Source organism: Tyto alba, unplaced genomic scaffold (assembly GCF_018691265.1).
Source record: "Tyto alba isolate M040663 unplaced genomic scaffold, T.alba_DEE_v4.0 Super-Scaffold_1000006, whole genome shotgun sequence".
In the NCBI taxonomy this organism is placed as follows: Eukaryota; Metazoa; Chordata; class Aves; order Strigiformes; family Tytonidae; genus Tyto; species Tyto alba.
Genome location: NW_024881272.1, coordinates 33,597,465 through 33,620,824, shown reverse-complemented (window position 1 = coordinate 33,620,824; position 23,360 = coordinate 33,597,465). Strand labels below are relative to the sequence as shown.

General features: G+C 45.1%; 1 protein-coding gene across 3 annotated transcripts in view; it reads right to left on the bottom strand.

Moving 5' to 3' along the window:
* The window catches only part of DNAJC6 (DnaJ heat shock protein family (Hsp40) member C6), a 51,867-nt gene that overhangs the window by 14,151 nt on the left and 14,356 nt on the right, over positions 1-23,360 (bottom strand). For all 3 annotated transcript variants that reach the window (XM_033008801.2, XM_042807343.1, XM_042807334.1), the window contains 8 exons: positions 11,787-11,937; positions 10,817-10,866; positions 10,562-10,710; positions 6,426-6,548; positions 3,579-3,712; positions 2,237-2,431; positions 1,717-1,834; positions 43-122 (listed from right to left, as the gene is read on the bottom strand). In XM_033008801.2, coding sequence (XP_032864692.1) covers positions 43-122; positions 1,717-1,834; positions 2,237-2,431; positions 3,579-3,712; positions 6,426-6,548; positions 10,562-10,710; positions 10,817-10,866; positions 11,787-11,937 — 1,000 coding nt within the window. The remainder of the gene's footprint in view (positions 1-42; positions 123-1,716; positions 1,835-2,236; positions 2,432-3,578; positions 3,713-6,425; positions 6,549-10,561; positions 10,711-10,816; positions 10,867-11,786; positions 11,938-23,360) is intronic.

Genomic DNA, 23,360 nt, shown 5'->3' with positions numbered 1-23,360 from the left:
TTATGCTTCAGGTTCAATTAATGTTCAGCTTAAAATACTCACTTGGTGAATTTTAGTGTGGTTGTTCCCAAGGCTATGAATCCAGTATGAAACTGAATCTGGAATATTTGTGTGTTGGTCATCTGAAGAAAAAAAAAAAAAAAAAAACAAAACCACAAAGCACCAGACTGAACAAGTGCTAAATTCATGAAATTAAAATATTTGTTTATAGCACATGCATTTAATTAAGTCTACCTTACTATCAGTTACTATATAGATTAATCATAACCACTGTATAAGCTAATTCATTCTGCTTGTTCTACAGAAAACAGCTTTTCCTTCTCAGACACAAATATTTCCACCTGCCTTAAGCCCTGCCGCTGCTGCCTCCATACAGCAGAGTGCCCTCACAGCATTCATAAATACGCCTTCTTTCCCTGCTTGGCTTTATTTCTGGGATCTACTTGGCGCTTTAGCAGTTAAATGAAACCGGTATCTGTTTCCTCTGAATACATTGGAGCTGCAGGTTTGTACTGCCAGAAAATAAGACCGTTTCACCTGCAGTAGAGGCTTCAGTAAAGTATCAGCTATACAGCAAACAGCACCAATAACAAAGAAGAAAAAAATGTTCACTGGTCACTCTCCAACTTCAACATTAAGGTTTCAAACGTATCATCAGGAAAATTATCAAGATCTCAGATTAAAGTATCAGTGGATAGAGTGAGGGTGGGAGAATGCAGCCACCACACCCAGCTGGTTGTGAGAGTCTGAAAGGGTTATGCCTGACCAGCCATGCAGCACCTATCTGCAGGGAGCTAATGAGGTGGGACAAAACTTGGGCCTTTCCTCACTTTTTGTGCTTTAAGTCACTACAATTTAAACAGGTTGCTTCAGGGATTTAGCCAATTAACCTTCATCACTATAAAGGTTAAGGGAGCAACTAGAGTACGACAACTCCTAATTCAGTTTTTGCAGATCCAAGTTTTGCAGATCCAAGCCTGCATTGCCAAATTTCCGCAATTACAAGAGCCAGAGAACAGTATTTTAAGGTCAGTCGCAAAGCCTAGAACAGCAGGGACCAACCCCTATTTTCACTTGCAGCACTGCTACTGTGTTGTGGGAAGGAGACATCAGGGCGCGCTCACTCCAGCACTTTTCTATTCTCCCCAGTTTCTGCTGTCTCCCATTTCTTTGCTCTGCTCATTTTCAGAGGGTTTTTGGCTATGAAGAGGCTGGCTGTCTGACCAGCCTGCAGCTTAAATGGTCCCTCCTATCCCCACAACTCACCAATCCACCCAAATTGCCTTTTTGCCCTAATGACCAAAAAAGTGAAGTCTGCTCTAGAGCAAGAAAAAGACACCCTGCAGGAGCAACGGCTCAATAAGTAATTCTAATTTGAGCAGAAGAAAATCTTCTCCCATCTTTTTAGAGTGTGTAGGTAGAGGCTTTGGTGGTGGTTTGCTCTGAGTTGGTTAGTGCTGCACAGTTTCTCTCTTCTGCATCAGCTGGAAGGATGCCACACCCTACCAGTGGACACCATCTCCATAAAGAGATACCATAAGCATCATGGACTTCTCCATCTCTGTTTTCACCTGGCACTGCTCAAATTTGTGTTATATCTCCTGTCAAGCAAGGAAACTTTCATCACAAGTGCCACGTGCATCCTTAGACCCCATATTTAGCCATCTCTTAGTTAGCTACATCGGCTCTACCATGCGAGAGAAGTTAAACTCCTACTTTTGCTTGAAGGCGTCCCCCAATGGTTGATCTCATATGGTAGACAGAAACAACAACATCTCCATGGACAGTGGCTCCCAGTGGGATTAGCACTTTCCCTTCTTGCACACGGTATTCTCTTTGAGGGGAAGAGAAGGAAATCCACAGTTAAGCTCCCTTCCACAATGCCATTACCACCCATCAACAATGTCAACGTAGAAGCTATCATCTCGTTCAGGCCAAGCAAACAGAAGGTGCATTCAGGGCTCTGCTTAGTGTCAGGCTTAGGTGAAAGAGAAGCGTTTCACAGGGGAAGCCAACACAGCACTGAACTACCTCTGTGAAGGCATCCCACCGCGTGACAGCTTCAGACTCACTCCGGGAGTTTATTTCAAGGCTAGGCACTCACTTAATATACGCATTCCCTCATTTATCAGGCAGCCTGGCAATGACTGCAGCACAGACGTTAGACACATTAGAGCAAAACGAAAGCCTCCTTGCACTAAGCTCCTAAGGATAGGAGGAGATCACAGCAACTCACTTCATTCGTTCATACTCCTGGGAAGTGGTCAGGATTCTGGTTTCTCCGCTGAGAATGTCGCAGAAGGGCCGGCAGCCGTTGCGTTGCTTGTTGAAACAGGGGACTGGACTGAGGGTGACTGACTTGATAGTAAGTGGTTTGCAGTGAGGAACGACAGGCTTGTCTGCTATTAGATCACAAATGTATCCTATATATCTGCGGACGGAGAAAGCCGTTACTGAAATCTCCATCCCAGGTGACCTGTTTTCATTCTGTGCTTGAATTCTACCTTGAAATCCAGTGAAAGTTCGACCTTTTCACAGTTCCAGGACTGGAGTGTCCATGTACTTGAGCATCCTTGCAGCTGGCACAAAATCTACACTTCTATTCCTGTTTAATTTCAAAAACTGGAGCTCAAGAGGAAGGAAGCTGGCCTTTAGCTCTGAGCTGAAGATCATTTCTCCTCACCTTTTAGGACAGAAGGTGCTGAGAAATGGTTTTTCTGGTTTACTGGTAGAAATTTGCCTTCTATTTTACATGCACGTAGTGGTTAAATTAGTCATGTACTGAAGGATCATTATTATTACATACATCACACTATATCTTTGGTTTGGTCTGGCAGGCAGTTTTTCCTCTGCTTAATGGAAATTGTAAAAAAAGGCAATTTTACAGTGTAAACTCCTGTAAGGATGAAGCTGACATAGGGAGAGGGACTCACCCAGGCCTTGTTAACTACAAGTTTGTCATCTTTCCTGAATTAGTGAGCAAAGCTACTGTAATATTTAATTTTGTTCCTCCATTACTGTTAATCAATATGGGTAAAATGGAAGTGGTCATAAACATCAGTTAAGACCTGTCAAAGCTAAGTACCGCGGCTAACGCATGAGTACTGCTCATGCTGCACCAGGAATTCTGGAGTCTTCTGTCACCTCCTGCCAGCGCCTTCAGGCTGGTCTGGGTGGAGAGACTGGGGCATGCAGCATACACACCCTTCGGGTCACATGCATTATTTTATAACATAATAGAATAATTAAGATCGGAAAAGACCTCTGAAGATCATCTGGTCCAGCTCTTTGCTCAGAGCAGGACCAACTTCAAAGGTGTATCTTGGAACTGGATTATGTTGCTGGGGGGGGGATATCCAGCCAAGGATCTTCAAGGACAGAGGTCCTACAGCTGCCCTGGACAACCTTTTTCCAGTGCCTGATCACCACTTATTTCTGGGGAATAAAGTGAAACTTGGATGCCTATCTCAGCCTAGGGGCTAGGAACACATTGTCAGAACACACACAACAGGTACTCGGGTTGTTTTTAGTGTGAGAAATAGAGCTCGCTTGCGTAGCGTTTAGCCAGTGCACTCTACCTCCTGTGAGATGGCCACAGTACAATCCCAGGTCTCTTTGTGTTCAACAACTGCATAGCAGGGCCTGGATTAGAGAAGAGGTGACAGAAACAGAACATCGCACTGACCAGAACCGCTGAGGCTGCACGGCCATCCTGTGAAGGAAAGGGGTTGGGGGAGAAAAACGTGTTAATATCAGAGACAGCCTCTAAATGTCACCAGAAGACTCCCCACACTTCCTTAAATCACACAAAATAAATTCTCTGGGAAGACTAGGATTGAGACCACAAGATGATAAGGAATTTTCAGTGCCGTGTCATTTGTCTAATACTCAGGACTCCACAGAGCAGCGTTGGCCTGGATCAAAGTTAAGATAATGTTCAGTAAGCTGTCAAAGCTGAGGATGGTTTAGACTTGTTCTGAAAGCCCAGAAGTACATTTTGTCTACAAATGCTGGTGTTTCATGGCTGCTCCCAAGCTGTAATATTATAATTATTTTAAACATAGGTCTGGAACTGATCACAGGGGTCACAATACACCCATCCCATAGCTGCAGGCAATCGTCTAATAAAAATTTAACCTAGAGCAGTTCACCAAAAAAAAAAAAGATCCAGCCCAAGGCTCCCTCACCCAAATACCTCCACAGCCCTCAACCTACAGATTGCTCCTGAACAAGTCTATGTTTTCTTTAGGGTGATTATGGGGGAAAGTATATTTGCCGAGTCAGATTGATAGACCAGAAATACAGAAAGAGCAGGAAAGAATCAAAGTATCCCCAGTGCCCTGGGTCTCTCCTAGGGACCATATGGACCATACCCCAGGCTCTGGCGAGCCAAACAAAAAGAAAAAAAACTCTTCCACCAGCTTCCACCAAAATCCAGGTCTGATGCCTGCTTAGTTGTGGGTGCACATTCACGGCGCAGCGATGGGGACAAGAACCTGCTCGGTACTACCAGAATACCATGCCCCCCAGCTCATCTCCCACTTGTCAGAGGGGACAGAAGATCCCAGAGGTCAAGAGTCATTTACAAGGAAAAGTGGGAAACCTACTGCCCCATCAGGCAGGCAGACACCCTCAAGGTCTGAACCACGGGTTGAAAGTTATCCAGGCTCCTTGCGATTACTTCTTTCAGGGACCCCAGCCACACTGTAGGATTTGCCATACTAGAGCTGACCCAGACCCCAGTAACCCACTGAGCCTGAGCATGTGCTTGAGGTGAACAGGCTATTTGTTTTTTTAAGATCTAGCCCTTGCCAATTGCTTCTGAAAAGATCTCTTGGGTTCATACATATAAATTAAGTGGGCTTCTGCAGACTTTTTAGGTATTGAAAAGGAGTCCCTGTCTGTCATGGTTTAACCCCCCACCACGCAGCCAGTCACTCACTCCTCCCCACCCACAGTGGGATGGGGAGGAGAATCAGAAAAAAAAAACAACCTCATGGGTTGAGATAAGAACAGTTTAATTACCAAAATAAAATATAAGAACAATTAAATATAATAATAGTAATGAAAAGGGATATACAAAAGGAGAGACAACTAAAACCAAAGGGAAAAGGAAAAAAAAAAAAAAAAAAAAAGTGATGCACCACGTAATTGCTCACCACCAGCTGACCAGTACCCAGCCAGTCCCCGAGCAGCAATCTGCCCCTCCGGCCAACTCCCCCCAGTCCATACACTGGGCATGACATCCTATGGTATGGAATAGCCCTTTGGCTAGTTTAAGTCAGCTCCCCTGGCCGTGCTCCATTCCAGCTCCTTGTGTACTCCCTCGCTGGCAGAGCATGGGAAACTGAAAAATCCCTAACTTCGGATAAGTGCTACTGAGCAACAACTAAAACATCAGTGTGTTATCAGCATTATTCTCACACTAAATCCAAAACACACTGTACCAGCTACTAAAAGAAAATTAATGCTATCCCAGATGAAACCAGGACACTGTTCTTTACAGCTTTATCCTGATATCCGTTGCTCAAAGGTCAGTAAAGGAATTTGATTCTTGAGCTAGATTTCCAGGACTGGAGGCATCAAGTGCATCTTTGTCTCTGTTTGAATGGAATTTGTATCTCGTAGCTGCTGGCTGTGCTACGCAAGGCAGAAATGCCAGATTTGCATGTAAGGTCTATGCAGTTTGAGACCAGCCATTTCCTCTGTTCCTTCCAGTTTATGCTGATCAGGGCTGACAGCCTCCTGGATTTAATTTAGGCTCCAGGAACAAACCAGATCTCTCCTTTTGGGTACTACTGTCAATACTAAAGGTTGTATGGGGTAAATTACAAGTTAGTCATACGCATTGCCCAGTATTGAATAACCTTTGCAGGGGTTTTAGCAGCCATTTCAGCTGCGATGCATGAAGAGAAGCAGAAGGCAACTGGACTTCTTCAGCCAGGCCTGACAAGTAGTGACCACAAGAGACTTGAACAATCTCAGTTTCACAGCTTGACAGAATTCCCAACTATGTGTTTTCTCCTCAACTTCCATCTGTAACCTCCTGTCTGAGGCTGCAATTTGTCCTGCAACTACTTACAATAAAATGCAAAGCCACAACAGGCTAACAACTCTTACGGTTGGTTCTTGGGGTCAAGTTCAAACCTTTTTGCTACTTATCACCTCTAGTAGTTCACTGCCAGAACGATTGTGACCTCTCTTGCTTTGCATTTCTGCTTCTCGTTCAGCGTTAGGTCTTCCAGCTTAGCTACGTAGCTGCACGTGGAAGATGACATCCCTTTCTCTGGGGGGGTCTGTTTTGTTATATTTCTTTTTCTTTTAGAAATCGTCACCATCCTTGTACACAGACAACAGACATGCAACGTGCAATATGACTTATGACTCATAGGTCTAAAAATTTGGTTACTTTCTGGTGTACTTACCATGCAGTGGATGACACACACATTTTTGGGGTTCTGCTGTAGCCAGTTGTGCATGTTCTTACAGACGGCGTAGAGGTTGTGCAGACTGGGCGCTTGTCGTACTGGCCAGCTACATTCGGATACCTACAGGAATGGCATGATGAACAAAAGCCAGCTTCGTAAGAGCACTAAGCAAGGCAGGTTTTTACAAATGCCTTCTGCCAAGAAAAGTACTTCTCTTTTGCAACCTAGAGTTATGTGCTCAAAACCTACTCCATCTCTTCTTATGCATAATTCTGCTCCGTGACTTTCATGAATTATGAGAAGACAAACAAAAAAGAATTCTCAAATAACATAATATTGATATATTCTCACTGACTACACATTCTTAAAAATTTACATTCCAAGACAGATTATATTGGGTGGCCTTTCATAACACTCCAGTCTCACAGCAGCGCACTGAGTTCTGCTACGTCTAAAGCCTTTGTACAACTTGTCCCTAAAGACTGTGGCTCTGATTTTCAAAGGACACTGAGCATCTGTTGTTCACAGTCATTTTGTCATAGGATTTTCAAGGCCTATTTGACAGATATTAGACTGATGAAAGGGAAACTTCTGTTAAAAAAAAAAAAATATATCTGAATAAGTATAGCTAAGATATGAGCCAGAAAAATGAATGACTTCTTAGAACTGAAAAACCACAAATCCTGAAGTATGTCTAGTTACTATTCATCAATGCACTAGTTCTAAGTCACAACACTTATCTCAAGAACAGTCCTTGCAGTCTCAAACAGCACATCAAATAGCCTTCTACAGACATCTCTGTTTCATCTGGTTTTAATTGAAATATCCTTTTTAAAAGGCATTTCAGGCTAGAAGAAATTTAAAGGAGAAACATCATGAGGCTTGTCCTCATACAAAGAATTGGTTCTTTCTCTCAACTGACATTTGGATCCTGCTTAATGAGAACCGGGGGCAGGAAGGAGATGGTTTGCCCAGATGTTCTTAAATAGCCATATGATTTCCATACCTGACCGTTTCATCTCTCAGAGGAAGGAAGTGCCCCTTGTTTCAAAAAACTTGTATTTATGGTTCTCTCTTACACAGACCTGCACAACATCTTACAGCAGAAACAGGAATCCCGACTCAAACGGGAGAACTACCAAGCTGTGTTTTGTCTCAAACAACAGCCCCAATGACACCCGAAGGACGCAGGGACAGAGCAAGAGGCCGGCACTGCCTAACCCAGCGCATCCATCCCGCTGACGGCCTTCCTCAGCCGGCGGACCTGCTTAACACTTGGGAGATTTTTCTGTCTAATCTAGTATCTAATTAGATATTTGTCTAATCGCCTTTGAGACACACAAAAGTTTTTCGTCTCCACAATATCCTGAAATTTAGCTGTGCACTTGGTAAGCAAGTGCAGGTTTGCGTTGTAGCAGCTACCCATTAAGTCAATCCATGCTCAAAGTTTGGAAGGCAGTGAATGGCCATTCCCCAGTTATCCTCTCTGTGGAGTTATCCCCCATCTTCTCCCATCTCAGGAGTTGCAGTTTATTTCATTCCTTCTGTTGCTTACACTTGATTTTCCCTTGCCTAGTCCTTTTCTGTGCATTTTCAGGAAGGGCCAAGAAGGCACAAAACACCCCAAGGTTCACCATGCAGTAACCCCCTGTGCAGGAACAGCCAGCGCTAGCTTTCTGTTCCCCAGACCCAACAGCATATGCACTGCTGTAAAATCTGAATTACAGAGCGATCACAAACATTCACTCAATTCTTTAACAAAGCCAGAGTACTGATGCCATAAATTACGTGTATTATTTTATATAATAGTTTACTTTATCACGCCCATTATTTTATATCAAGCAAAAGTCATCTCCTCCCAACCCCAAATACTTTTGCAGCAGGTTTCTAGAGGCACAAGATCCACTTGCAATTACATCACTAAAGCACAAGTCAGATTCCAAGTGGCTGTTAAAATTAAGGTGACCAGAGACCCTTTCATGACGATCTTCTGACCAGACCTGATGACAACAGACTGTCAAGCATCTGGAAAAGCCATTTTGCTTATCCAGTAAATAATACACATTTTCCAACAGTCCATAATTATATATTTACTTTGCCTATAATTACACATCTGCCTGCCGGTTCGCAATTAGGAAATTAAATACACGCTATGTAGCATGGCATTTATTTCAAACATAACCTCACCACCACTCATGAAAGACAATTTTACAGAAAAGTAACAGGAACTCTTCTAGAGCTTTGGAAATAAGCAGCCAGTGCTCGTTTTACTTCAGCAGCAGGGCAGCAACAGCCAAGAATGCAACCCATCAGGGACTCTGAAGTTTGGCTTTGTTGTTTAACGCTGTGTTTGAGTTACATGTTTTCCCACTGCTCACGCTTCCTCGAGCAGCCGTGAGCTCTCCTCTCCTGCCGGGGAGGTGGGCAGGGAGGAGAACAGAGGGCAGCCAGGTTTGAGCAGCAGGTTTTAGGGTTCGTAGTCCCCTCTTCTCGATACACTGGGCACCTGGGGCTTCGCGCCTCGCACAGCCACGTCAGCGCAGGAAAATGGCCCAGCAGGACATTAACCATCATCCCCCTCCTGGGCCACTACGCAGCAAAGTGACCTACTTTGATCTTAGGGACAAAAAGTTTTAAAGAAGATAGGAATTAAAAAGCCTTTCACTTCAAAGAACAAGCGTGCATCTCAGAACTTCAGCTCATCTGGCATCCTCATGCAGAAAATACTCTTAAGTGGATTTCACCTCCTTGGCAGCCCAGTAGTATTTTTTCCCAATATATATGAAGTTCAAACTCTTAACTGTTTCACGTTTCATCTGATCTCATGTATTGTGTTGTACCCTTTTCATTTTCCTGAAAAGTACTTGGAGTCAGTATTTCCTAGCCCATAACCTGAAAGTACAATATTTTATGAAAAGATGCATCATTTTCTTCCTGTGTGTGTCAAGGCAATAGCTTACAGAGCACCTAGTCATGCTTCGAGAGTGACATACAAAGTCACCTGTTAATCTGTTGGGCAGGGCAGGAGACAAAGCACAGGGGATGGAGGAGTTATGGCCAAGTCAAGCCATATGCCAACAGATGTGCAATGCTGGGCTTCCAAAAGTAAATCTTTCTCCTCCTACCAACAGCAAGTGATGCACCCCGACCAAGCGAGACTGAAGATCCAGAGCCCTTGATATCTGTTAATTGGTATTTCCCGTTCAATTACTCATATTTGAAGGCATGGCTGGTTACTGACTGCCAGGAAACATTTGCTTCAAGTGTGAATGAGTGATTTTTGGCGATCGGAGCAATTGCTGGAGATAGATTCAGCTATACCTCAAACTGAAATGAAATGAGGCTTACACGGCAAGAGATTCGCTTACCCTGACCGAGGGCTATGCCTGGCAACTGCTGTTGCCTTTTTTGTTGAAGGCAACAAAAAATAAGAAATTAAAAATAAAAAAAAAAAAATATCACTCCCTTTTAGGAGAGGGAAAGGACAGGAAGTTTTCTGAAAGACTAGATTTAATCTTGCATTTCAACAGCAGTATTTCATAGAGATTTCCTCTGAAAGCCATTAATGAACCAGAGCCTTGCAACGTCCCCGTATGCTGTTCTGGTTTTAGAGAAGGAAACTGGGGCAGAGAGTGGAGGTGGGTTTTTAAAGTCAGGTGCTAGTGGAAGAGCCAAAGTGCCCCTTATATCCAGTTTTCAGTCCTGTGCTTTAGTAAGGGCTCCTGCTTGATTAAAGCACAACTGAAGGACTGTTCAACATTAAAATTATCTACTGTCTTTTACTGGCAATTTCTTTCAAAGCGCTTTCATTTTACTCCTTAGGTCTCTGCAGCAGCTTCTGACAGCTATGTAGGAGTCAAGAGCAGCACAGGCTCAACTTAGCGCAATGCCACTTACTCTCCCAGGCTCCTAACACAAGAATTATGCCCTGAGCTTTCCAACTCTTTAATCCCTGTGGTCCCACGCATCGGCTAAAACCCGAAAACAACCACAGCAGTTTAGACATGTCTATAATTCCTTCTTCATCTTCTTACATTTTGCCATGCTCAGGATAGACAGAAACAGGACCAGGTGCCCCTTTTCCCAAGAAGTTTCAAACCCCTGCTGTTGTTAACCTCTCAGAAGACACTCACCCGGTTGTGAAACTTGGCACTGCGATAGTACTTGGGGGACAAGTTGAAGACGGTGTAGTGGTCAGGATGTCTGGAATCCAAAAACGTCCGTACGTCTTCAATGTGGTTCCTGAATCCCAGCTCAACGCCTTCGGCCGGAAAAGACATCACTAGAAAGGTAAGAAGAAGCCAGGCTGAGCATGCACCATAACGTGTTCATGGATTTCTGAACCCTGGGATACTACAAGTGTTATTTATCCACTAAGCAGTACTTACCTATGATTCTTGAGGTAATGTATGAAATATCTAGCTCTCCCTTGGTGTAACTAAAAGAAGACAAAGTAGGAGACAGACATTATGCACTTGTTTACAGAAGACAGCCCACTACAGGAACCAGAAGAGTGTTTTCCTGCAAATATCTGCTTTTGACACAAGGAAAGAACGATCTTAAAATTGATTCTTTGTACTTTATTGTTATGCCTTAAGGAAAGGGTACCAACAGCTTCCTGCAGACAGTGACCCAGCCTTCCCTTCTACATATGAAATAACTGGATGCAGAAGCTTGCAAGAAAGGTCCCTTTTCCCTTCTGTCATTAATTTTCAGTGCCAGTTTTCAGGAGGAATCTCTAGTAGTTTGCCACTTTGCAGATCCCTCAAAGCCTCTGAGGTCTTAGATGCATTAAGTTCTTTTAATTTATCATAGCCCCATATCGCTCAGAGGCAGGTAGAGTGCCAAGCACGGGAGACACCACCAGCAAAGGTAACCAAAGCAAAGGCACCTCGGCTCTTTCTTCTACACCAAAGGTGGCTATAGGGAAGGGAGGAGTTACATCAGCAAGAAGAGTCTCCTTGCACAACAAAGGGAAGGCATACAACAGAAGCCAGTTTCCAGTGACAAAATATTTTGGTGGTGGCTGAGTAGAAGGACCCCACAGGAGTCAACAAAGGAACTGAAGATCAAGTGCCCCACTTGCACTTGGGGGGCCTTTTCCAGATTTCAGGATGTTGATGGTCGCTTACTATGAAACTTAGATTTTTATTTTTTTTTTTTTTACTTTGGCTTTCCTGCTTCCTTGAGGCCAAATACCAATTACGAGACAGAATCAAAGAAATCACTTGTGATTTTCACCTCCTTCCTTCATTAGGTTAGCTGGAAGTTGTGCTATGCTAATTAAGGCGGCAGCTTAGACTGGCACTTCACAGCTAATGATTGTACCTGCATTAGGCAGCTTCAGCTGTACTGTACCTGGCAACAGATTGCATGACCTTTGAAGATGTATCTTTCAGGGTATCCTTCAGGTTATCCTTCAAATTGCTGAAGAGTCTCCCTGCTCCTCCTTTCACCATATCTAGCAAGCCTCCCCCATAGCTGGACTCCATGTCTGGTGACGAGGCACCTTCAAGTACAACAAAAACCAAAGCCAATATCACTCATTTGGAACAAATCCACAGAGCCACCAAAGCCACTGCTCTATTCAGACCGAACGTATTCACGTGCGCTGCTGCACGTCAAGCGCAGGGCAAAAGTAGTTTCACTTACTGAAGTCATGATTTTCCAGAGATGAGAGATGGCACATTCGTGCCACTTGAGCTCAGAAATCATCATCAACTCTCAGCGTTGTATGTAGGTTGACTGTTTAGTATCAGCACAGTATGGACAACCACCGCCTGAGCTCCCTCACCTCTCAACCCAACCCAAGGCAAGACTAGCTCTTCTGCATGCAGCTAATTTGCTGGTCAGAACCAAGACCAAATCAACAACCACCTACACAGGGATAAGGAAAAGGCACTAGTATATACAGCATCTCTTAAGCTTGTCACAGCCGCCAGTTTGCTGCTAGATGACCATAGATTGTCTTATGACTATCAATTTCTATCGATACAGGAGAAGTCAGAGTGATTTTAAGTTTGGATTTGGGGAAGAAAAGAAGAAATTTCATGAATTAAAATTTCCAGATGAGAATGAGAACCTTTTTGGATATTTGTATGTTTGCAGCCTTAGTACAGGACACAGCAAATTGCTAAGGCTAAAGCAGAGTGGGGCTGACCTCCTCGGTAAGCTTTTCCTTCACAGCTTGAAATGGCACAAAGCTACAAAGTCAACAGGAGAACAGCATAAAGCAAGAGCCGTTTAAAGTGTTATTTTGATGCACAGTGATATGGCCTTCCACCTCAAGGGTGTGCATTTGGCAACTATGATAAAATAACTATTCCACTGCCTTAACCAAGAACTTACTTGTTGCAGCCTTCCTTATTATTGCAGTGCTCTGTTAACAGCATCACTCTTAGAAAAGCAGAAGTATAATAAATTGGATGTAAACTTGAGTAAACGTGGTTTTGTTTTACTGCAGAACTGTTAGACACAAACCTAGTAAAGCAGTAAAAATATAATTAGCTACAAATTAAGCTATTGACTACTTAAAAATTCCTTTTTGTTCACTGCGCCTCAACTATTTTGATCTTAGCAAACTTTAACTACATTAATTACATATTTTGTTATCTCATTACGTCAGATTAGTCAGAAGACCTAGATCCCCTAGCACAGCAAATTAAGCAACAACCAACCTATGTAAACGCATGCCACGCGCTCAGGTAGTCTCATAATAGAGATGGCATCCGCCAAGAGCTGCCTTTCTCAGAGCACCTGGAAAGTCTGAGAACGTTTGTCCTGCTGTAGAGCCACAGGACAGCTGCTTTGTAAAATGAACATGCTGGTCATTATTAATTACTCCAGCATTCAGAAACGGGGAAGATTTATCATGGTTAAGGCAGGCCGGTGGCGTTGCCAGTGGTTGTGATGTATTTTACAGAGGTCTCAGAGCTCTATAGCATGTCTGTGAGTGCTGTTAGATATACGCTACTGAAATACTGCTCACAATCATGATTACCAGAAGAAACATTCCAGAGGCATTCAGACTATTAAGAAACATGAACTTTTTTAGATGTAGGTTTTTTCATCTGATTTACTCCGTAGATTACCAAACCCACTTAAATGGCACTCACTCTTTCAAACCTGGAATAAGCTATCAATAAATATATCTTTAAACTGGAGACTCTATTGGTAAAATTACACTATTTATTCCCCTATGCACAGAGGGTGCTTAATGCACTCTGACATGGTTGTGATCCACATGAACATGACCCATGCACTTGACCAGTAAAATAAGAGGCCATCTCTTCTCCTCCACACTCCACCAGCTTCAGAACAGAAGATGCCTTCTCAAGGAACAGGAATATTTCTTTTGCCAACACACTTGCAAGTAGCTACTTCAAGTATAATTTAAAAAAAAAAAAAAAGGGGGGGGGGAAATCAAAGTAGCTCATTGGCTTCCAAGTACGGAATCAGTGTTTGATTTCTTAAAAAAAAAAAATTTGCTTTTGTATTACTCTGTGCTAGAAGAGTCAGTGTTGGAAGGAGGAGGTAACGCTCCAAAGGTACTTTCAGTTCTGCAGGTCAACTTCTAAAAGAAAGGAAAGCAGAAAGGTGGTAACTTGGAACAGGGAAAGGGGGGCAAAGGGATCAGAGGATCAATGGTACCGGACACATTTTTACAGTTGGAAATGCTGTAGGAGTGCAACAGAAAGGCTTAAAGAGCATAGAAAACCTAGAATCTTTATAAATCAACCCCAAGGGGGAAAAAAGAGAAAGAGGAAGCAGAGAACCAGAGAGAGAACGAGAATTTCACTACATTTCTAAAAGAAACAGCAGCAACTAATTCCAAGTTTACCATGTACACTAAAACAGAGAGACAGAAAGGATGGCTAAAGAAGTACAAGCTGGTGCTACCTAGCCAAGAGCACAAAACCAATATTTAAGATCTAACATGAAGCAAGCATTACTTGGCGACTGTGAAGCTGCTGAAGAAGCTTACGACGTAGCAGCACTTGGTACTAGACCAGGTGCAGTAATTTGCTTGCGCATCTTTTAGTCACTGGATGAGAGCAGCGTCCTCAGTGCTGACAGACTTTCTCAGTTGCTAGGAATGATACAGTCTCCACAGACTGTTCGTGGAAGAACAAAATTAATACACGCAAATGTAGGTTGGGCCGAGCCCCACATCCCACACGTCTCCTGTGGAAATCAGCCCCCTCGCCGGGTATCACCTACCACCGCCGTTGCACATCCCTGAACCACGCTCAGAGACAGCTGCCTTCATACGTTTGCTTCTCTTGAACATCCAAGTCCTGGGAAAAAGAGCACTTGAGTTTTCCCTCAAGCCCACTGGTCAAACTTCAGAGGACTACGCCCTATTCTGTGGCAGAAGGAGGACCAAAGACATTTGCTGAGTCTGAAGGGCCCATCGTCGCTCCCTCTCGGAGCCCGGCAGGAAGGAGATTCAGGTCTCACCGTGCAGATAAGGTGATCACCACTACCTTGGTCAGGATATTGAGTTAGCGACATAATGGCATTTCCCTACTTGGAAAGATCTTCCTACCAGAGTCGGGTGGTTAAATCAGGAGGGAGAAATAGTTCTCTCCCTTAACACAAAGGCAAAAGACACATTTTCTACTACAGTGAGGTGCCCAAAGCACATGACACCCCCCTTCATCCCACCAGGAACCGCATCCCATGCACACATTTGCTTATGCTGCAGCCAGAGCCAAAATTAACACTCACAGACCCCACACAAGCTCCAAAAGCATCTTCTGCTACAGCAGAAACAGGAGCTCGCAAGCTTGTCTACACAGAAATAGTTTGCTGCAAGTGAGCGACGCAGGAGTCTGCCACGTGGCTGTGATCCCAGTTTTTGGCACGTTACCACATCGCAGTTCAGGTAACATTGTCCATGAGTTGGAGTTGCTGTCTAGAAGTCTCATTATGGAGAATTAGTTGCTATGTATATGAGATGCATCCTGTTCCTTAGACAGCGAGAACTTTTTATTAACCCAGTTACTGGATATTCCCCAAAAGGCTTAGTGCGCTTCAGAGACATGCTTCTGACCTGTATTTGTAGCACAGGTTTCAGAGGGATCGCTTACTCACGGCAGCCTTTTCATTTCCTGATAAAGGAACTTTTAATGTAGTGGTTTTCCTGCTGCGCATGCCCTGCAAAGCCTGCCCGAGATGCATGGGACTTCTTGAATAGCTCTGCTGGGCGATGGCAACAATCATCTCCTCACTGAGGCACTCCAAGTCAATGGAGCGGCGTGGAAAAGAGATAACTTCATCCCTTCGGTTGACAAGTTGAAGTTGGTATTTGTTCTGGCTTGAGGTGCTTGGTCTGAGCTACTGCCTGCTCCGAGAAGAGACAATTCTGCCTTCGGAATAACCCTCCAGCAGTCACCAAATAAAGCGACAACCTACAAAACTAAAATATGTCCTAAAGTAGAGTTGCTGTCACGGTCCTTTCTCATCAGCAGCCAACGGGTGGGATTTCTCTGGACAGGAGCCTCTGCTACCAGCACCAGCCTTGTGCTGTACAGCACGGGAGCTGGAAAGCATAGAAGTCTTAATTAAAGCACTTAAGCTCTCGCCTTGCTCGCTAGCTAATTTTACAGAGTATCAGGAGGAGGATGCGCAGCGCGGGAGGAGAAGTCCTCCTCAGGCAGAGAGAGCAAACACTGCGTCCCTATCCACGTGCCCCACCGCAGCGAGAGCTCGGCTTCGGAGGAGGAGGCTGTGATCACCAGGGAAGTGCAGAAGGATGCACTCCTGCCCAGGAACGGCCGAGCAGGCTCCTCTGCCGGCTGTCCCACCACGACCTGCTCACCCAAGGCACAGGCATTGCGCCAGAGCGACGTGAAGCGCTTTAGCAGGACAGCTTTGGGGTGTTGGGAAACTAATACTCATTGATACCGTCAAAAAGAAACCCGCTGTCACCCGTCTTCCCTTAGTAGAGCAAAACCGTCAAAATGCGTGTATTAACCAAACTAGGAAACTCATCTTCTGCACATGGACAGAGAAAGAAAATGCACTGCATCCAGAAGGGAAACGCCTCCCCGCGTCGTGTACCCCCGGGAAGGACCACGTTGCCTCAACTCCTCTTGCTGCAAGTCCCCCAAGCACTGTTTGCGCCTAGTCCCAAAAGCAAAGACGTTTAAAAACGTTTGAAAGGCTGGGGTTTGGGGCCAGAAATGGGTGAATGAAGCGGGTGAGACCCCGCGGGATGGGGACACCGGCCACCACCATCCGCAGCCGGAGGTTTCACGGGACCACGGAGGAGCCAGCAGCAGAGGGGACCACACCACCACCACCTGATGGAGAGGCTCACTGCTCGGGACAAGCGAGAAACACCCGGCTTGGAAGCGCTCCCTGCAAGATCGGCACATTGTGGTCCTCGTCTGCCTGGGGAGTCCCTAAGCACCAGCCCCACCAAGCAACCCGCAAACCCTACAACCCACAGGGCATGAATTCCAGCTCTCCAGAGAATTAAGAGGGAAGTGAGCCGACATTTAAAAGGCATTTAAGACCATGTCACTCTGAATATTTATGCTGATGAAGCAACACTTAGCTTGAGAGCAGGGCAATGAAAGCAAGGCGGCTAGAAATTGAAGATCGGCAGTGAAGTACTGCGTTTCATAGGTTACTTAGGAGGAGTAAATAGGCCCTTTTTGCCTGTAAAGGGCAGACAAAAAGCAGACATGAAACCATAAGAAAGGAAGCAGGTTTACCTCAGTCTGCCCAGACTATATGAAATGGTATCTTCAATGTCAAACTATTTTATTTTTTGTTGCTCGGAGAGCTATCTGCCTGTGCTTTCTTTAGAGATGGAGGGAGCAAAGAGCTAAACCTCCCCCATTCCTCACTATGATTCTTCTCTAGAAAAAACATTAAAGCCCTCATCTCCCACCCTCCCAAGAAAGAGGTGTTCCTTTGGGAGTATTAAATGCTCCTCTGTATTCTCTTTCTACGGTACCGTGAGATCCTGACACTACGATGAGAAAAAACTTAGCTACTGCGTATATATCCCAAATTCCACATTTCTGGAAGTTTTTAGCTGCTCACTGCAGCCTTCTCCCTCCTCACAAAGTATTTCTGGGGCAGGGGGGGTTGTTTGCTTATCTTCCCCCCCCACACTATTTCCAGGGCAATGCATGAAAGAGGAGCAGGGGACGTGGCAGAGGATCCTCTGTGCCTTGGCAGAAAGGGCCCTTTTAAAGGTCCCCAAACTGAAAGAAGTCGAGCCGCTGTTGTTGTGGCTTCAGCAACAAAGCCCGAATTGTTTTTAAGGAACACTCAGCAAAAAAATGATACTATTTGTGCTCCTGCCTCCCCCCAGCAGCCTCGCCAGCCGGCGGAGGAGCAGCCGCAGCTCACGTTCCTCCCACAGGCAGCTCTCCCAGCGCAGCCCGTGTAACGCGGGGCGTGATTTTGCACCGGCATTAAGGGATATAAAGCCAGGCTGCCGTGGCCCCGTCGTCGTATTTACGGGCCTCACCTTGGCATTGCACGAGAGCCCACGCCGCACGCGGAGGGGAGGAGGAGCAGCCCTGGTGCAAGAACCCCTGCCACAACATTATTGGAGCGCCCTCGTATCGGTGCATCACATACGGAGGGGTATGTGCGTGCAAAAAACGGACAGACAGCCAAACCGACCCAGGCAGAGTCCCCACAGCATCCCCAGCTCCTGCCATACCCCCACACCGAGTTCATCTTCCATGCTCTTTGTTTTTCAGGGGATTGCAAATCAGTTTGCAGACATTACTGGAAGAGTTTAAAGTCCCCTTTCGAGGGGGAGGGTGGGAGGTATTTCTAAATTAAAATCTGGGGGCAGGTGGCTCCTTTGCATCCAGTGATAATTGATAGCATTTAGATCTGAGCTGTTAATTTGTCAGCTACATTTTAAGAGCACAATCTCAGCACCCTGAAGCCCAGTCCTCCCTAACCATTCCCTCCAGCCCACAGCTCTCTTCTGGACAGTTTATCACATCTGAGCAGGCTCTAAAACATCTATACTATTACACACCTCTACATCCTCTCTTAGATCAGGCGTAGCCCAAGTGTCATAATTACATCAGCTTTTTAATAGGCACTGAATGGTGGTTTGCAAAGGGGCTGGGGAGCAACAGAGGCAGCTAAAACAGCAATAAAGGGGCATTCACAGGAAAGGAGAGCCCTTCCACCTGCAGAAATTACTTGAGAGGTTCCTCAGACTCACACAGACCCTGGAGACTGATTTTTTTTTTTTTTCCTTTTTGTTTTGCTACCTATCTATCCCCTCCTCCACCGCTGTCCCAGATTCCTGGTAGAGTTAGATTCCCTACAAGGCTGAGCACAGATATCTTAAAGTGTTGTTCTGTAAAAATAAACAGCGAAACACATGCAGAGTAGAACAGCAGCAGAACAGGCTCCTACCATTTGATTACACGTTCGCCGAGACCCCCAAACCCAGGTTTCACTTGTCCTGATGCTATAAAATACAGGGTGGAGGCATGGAAGCAGAGGGACGCTTTATCAAGTGTAATCACCAAGAAAAGAGGTTAAAGCCCATGGGAATGACTTCAGCGTGGCCAAAGGGAAGTTTAAGATCAGGCTATGAGGATGTTTGGGCTCTCTAAGGGCACAGGGAAGCAGAGGGAGATGCACTATGAGCCCAGGAGCCTACGATAAGGGCTCGTCAGATCAGAAATCACACAAGATTATAAACCAGTATTATTCCCCACCCCACAAACCACACAGTTTGGCTATTTTGCAATAAGCGTAATAACGACGAGACTGCTCAAGACAAAACCCAGCGGGTGCTTGAACAAGAGGGGAGAGCTGGATTCACAGGAGGAGAGTCTCCCCCAGAACCCAGCCAGCTCCAACATGGGGATAAAGCCAGAATATTTCTTTCCTAAGCAGGCAATTAGCATAAGACACAGACAGAGGCAGTAATACAAACTGCAACTGCATAAGCAATACGAGGCGAAGTTGGGAGAGGCTGTGCTACAGGAGGTAAGCACAGAAAGAGTTTCCAGCTTTCAGGAGGGAACGACAGGCTGCCAAAGCCACTGCTCCCCAGTCACTGTCTGCCCCTTCCATCGCAGGGACCAGTTCAGTGCACGGAGGGTTCGGCACAGACCCATCTAGTGGTGCAGACATCCTGAGCATGAAGGCATCTTCAATAATTTATTCAAGCGAGGGAGCAGTTGGTCTTTTTTTGTTGTTGTCTGGGGTTTTCTGTTTTGTTTCTTCTGGGTTTTTACCACAACTTGCCAGCAATTAGCTGGCACTGCACCTATCCAGACCTTTTGCCTGGAACAGACAGAAAATGCCTCAAGACCCAAAGCCACATTACTACCTGCCCAAGAACTTCTTGGCAGCCTTACCTCTAACAGAAGGGTCACCCCATGTTGTTCTCACTCCCAAAAGCTATGAGCGTCCTTTTCAGAGGAAGTTAGGCTGGGAAAATAAAGCCATTATAAGCTTACAAGAGGCTCATATACTAGAGACATTGGGAGGAAGGAGAGGAGTCAGGAGGAACTAAGAAGCTCCTAAAGGAGATGCTTTGAAAAGGAATGGATTTGGGTTCACACCTTGAGGGATCGCTGGCACAGGGAGATTCCTCTCATTTCTGCTGCTGTTGGGCAGCGCACGTCCAGGCAGGCAGCGCTGCCTCCTTCCTCAAGTACCGCTCCGACTCTGGGAAGAGCTGTGTTCCCCCTCCCACAAGAAGTCAAGGGCCCTTCCTGCGCCTCATTTTTCTGTGGGGGAGCTGGGACAGGGTCCCTGCCCTCCCCTGGCAAGCACTCGGAGCCTCTGGCAGCACATAGCACGCTGTAGGGTAGAGAAGCTCAAGAATTTCTTTTTATCCTTTACTACAATAAAATGCTAGAATCAATATTGTATAAGCCCAAGGCTTTTTATTTGAAGGTCCATTTGAGACTGCCTAAATGGAAACTTCATGGAAAATTGAAGAATTAAGATATTTCTGCTTGTGCTTGAGAAATAGTAACTAAAAGAACGCTGCTTGCACTATCAGCTAAGCAATACGGGGGATTTCTACGATGAGGGGGTTTTGCTTCCTGTTTTAAAGGACTAGTGATGTTGGGAGTGAGGAGGGGGGAATCACCCCCCAGTACCGTGCCAAATTTGTTTCAGTTGTTATATATTTTCTCTTATGAAGCTCGTACTACAGCGAACAAACTGCATGTGAGGCCGGAATACTGAACTACTAGCACTAAGCATGAAATTGGTCTTTAAAGTTGATTGACATTCTCTCTGCTTCTCCTCCCTGTCAAAACAACAAAAAAAGAAAAGCACTACTGCCAACACCAAATCATCCAAGTGTCCAAAAAACACCAACTGAACAAAAGAGTTATTAAACTGAACCCCTCCGTTTGAGAATGCAGCTAGAAGAGAAAACAAGACAACATTGTCAGCGGCGGTCTTTGTCCCTGTGCCAGTGACATGGAGATGTCTCTCTTCTGACTCAGTGAAAAGGAATCACCAGAGTACAAGAGATTATGTTTGCAAGTGTAAAACAGTTCAAGAAATCTCAACTTCAACACTTGCAATTTATTTAAAATGCTTTTCTTTTGCAGTTACTCTGCCTGAGGAAGCACGCAGCAAAAGCAAGCCTATCCCCTGAGTGTTTAAAAGCTATTTTGTAGACGAGCTAGTATATAAACACCACAGAAGAGCATAGAAAAGACTTTTTTTCCTTTTGTAAGACATATCCTTGCTGTTACTTTTCTTTCCTAGAACCTCTTCTTCTTTCATTGCTCAGCCAGCTGCTAAGAAAGCATTATTGAATGCCACAGCAAAAATCTAAATAAATTGCTTCTTCACTGCCTGCTTCTCATCTTACGAGCACTTGCAGAGACTCAAAAATAAAGAGACAAAAGGAGACTACACAGATGCTCTGCTTGGAATTTATTTTTTGAACTTGCAATGTTTTGTGTCCTGTCAGCTTCGGCTCAAGTCTCCCGTTATCTCCCCTTCCCTTCATCTTCAAACTTCCAACCCAAGTCCAGCACGCTTTCTGAAGGAACCGGCAGTAACGTATAGATCCCGTTAGAGTTATGCACTATGATCACGTTACTATACAGCATCTAGTATATTCCATAGGAGTTGTTTCAAACATTACATCAGGAGCTGAACGTTCAGCAGTTAAGGGCACGTGCTGAATTTGCACAGAGCTTTAATGCCCACCTGAAGCATAACCCTGTATGAACAGGCCACGCTGTGAGATTTAAAGCTGAGATTTGAACCACACACTGGCCAATATTTTATTCCGACTGGTTTAAGTCTGGCAAAGTTTAAAGCAACCAAAGACAAGGTCATCACACAAGCATCATCAGATACCAGCAGTGACCGATACAGCCGCCCTACCTGAAATAACGTTTCTACTCTTGGCTCCTTTGAGCTAAACCCAAGCCTAACAGGGAGGTGCTCGACATCACTGCGGGCAGGAGTTTCCATTTATGCTGCCAGTGAGCATGCAGGTACCCCAAGCTATATTTTGAGCAACTTAAATCATCACTACTTCAGTTAAACGGCTCATGTTAGCGCTCCTCCGCATGGCATGGGTGATGGTGGCAGAAGAATTTTTAACAATCTAAACCAAGAAGCATTTACTGGTCCCAGCCACTTTGAAAATCTTATTTTCCCAGGCTCGGCTACTGGACACAGCCTGGCCAGACCCTCCATCCCAGTGCTCGCAACCCCAGCACGCCGGCACAGAGGCACGGTAGGGTCAAAGAGCCCCCCAGGAGCCCCTCTGCACCAGCTCCTTTTCCAGCCACGATCAGATCCTGCCTCCCAACAGCAACCCCCTCCCATGCACATTGGTGCTCTTGGTTCCTGGCTTTTTTTTTTTTTTCCTTTTGACACTAAGCAATACCCATCCAAGAAAATACTAAGCCAATAATCATAAGCACTCAGATAATTATTTTCCTTGCAAGAAGGTGTTTATGAGATTGCAAGCCCACGTTAAGAGATGATACTTTAAGATCTAATATTTTTTTTTTTAACTGATTCAAAGTAATAGAAAAAGCCAAGAGGGGCCTGCTTTCTCAACTCACGTGAGCTAGTGCCATTGCAGCAATAGCTAATACAGCCACACTAGCTAAACCAACACCAATTTTCCCCAGAATTGCTAGCACTTTGCCGCCAGCACAAATCCTCACCCATCTAACTTTTATAATTGCTTAATATTAATCTACACACACATCTTCCAGAGAGAAAAGAGCATTTTTGTATGCCTAGAGTGCACTGGCCTGGTGCAGATGTAATTTAATACGTGGGGAGAGATGAGAAGAGGAAGGTTTGATTCTCCAACTGCTTAACTTCATCGAAGATGCTCTTTATCTGCGCCTGGAGACGTTCGGCTCAAGCACAGCAACCCTCTTTTTTTGTTTGCCAGACAGACAAACCAAGGCTCTGCGCTCGCAGCCGCCCGCGCCGCATCCCGCATCGCCTGGTGACGTGGAGCTGTACCTCAGGACCGTTTCACTCCCCAACTGCAAACAGCCATTTTGATAACTCAGGCAGCAGCTGTTCCGCCACATGTGAAACCATTATTTAAAACCAGGAGAAGAAAAAAAAAAAAAAAAAAAACAAAATCCAACCAACCAAACAAAAACCAACAAACTGAAACATAATGGAGGTCAGGCACATGAGAAGTACATAACGAGCTCTGATTTGGGCAGGGCACCTCAAAGATTTCACCTCCCAGGTCTGCCACTTAATTACACAGAAGAGAGGCTCCCCTGCCCCACCAAAACCCAGCAGAACCCCTCCCTTGCACTGTAACTCATCACCAATTTACCTCACCCTCCTCCTTCCTGAGGAATTTGGGTCTCTTTTCCCAACTGAAATATGTTCTACCACTGCCCATCTTGGGAATTTAGACTTTGGCACCATTAGCGGGAGGAGTCTCAAGTATTTATAGTA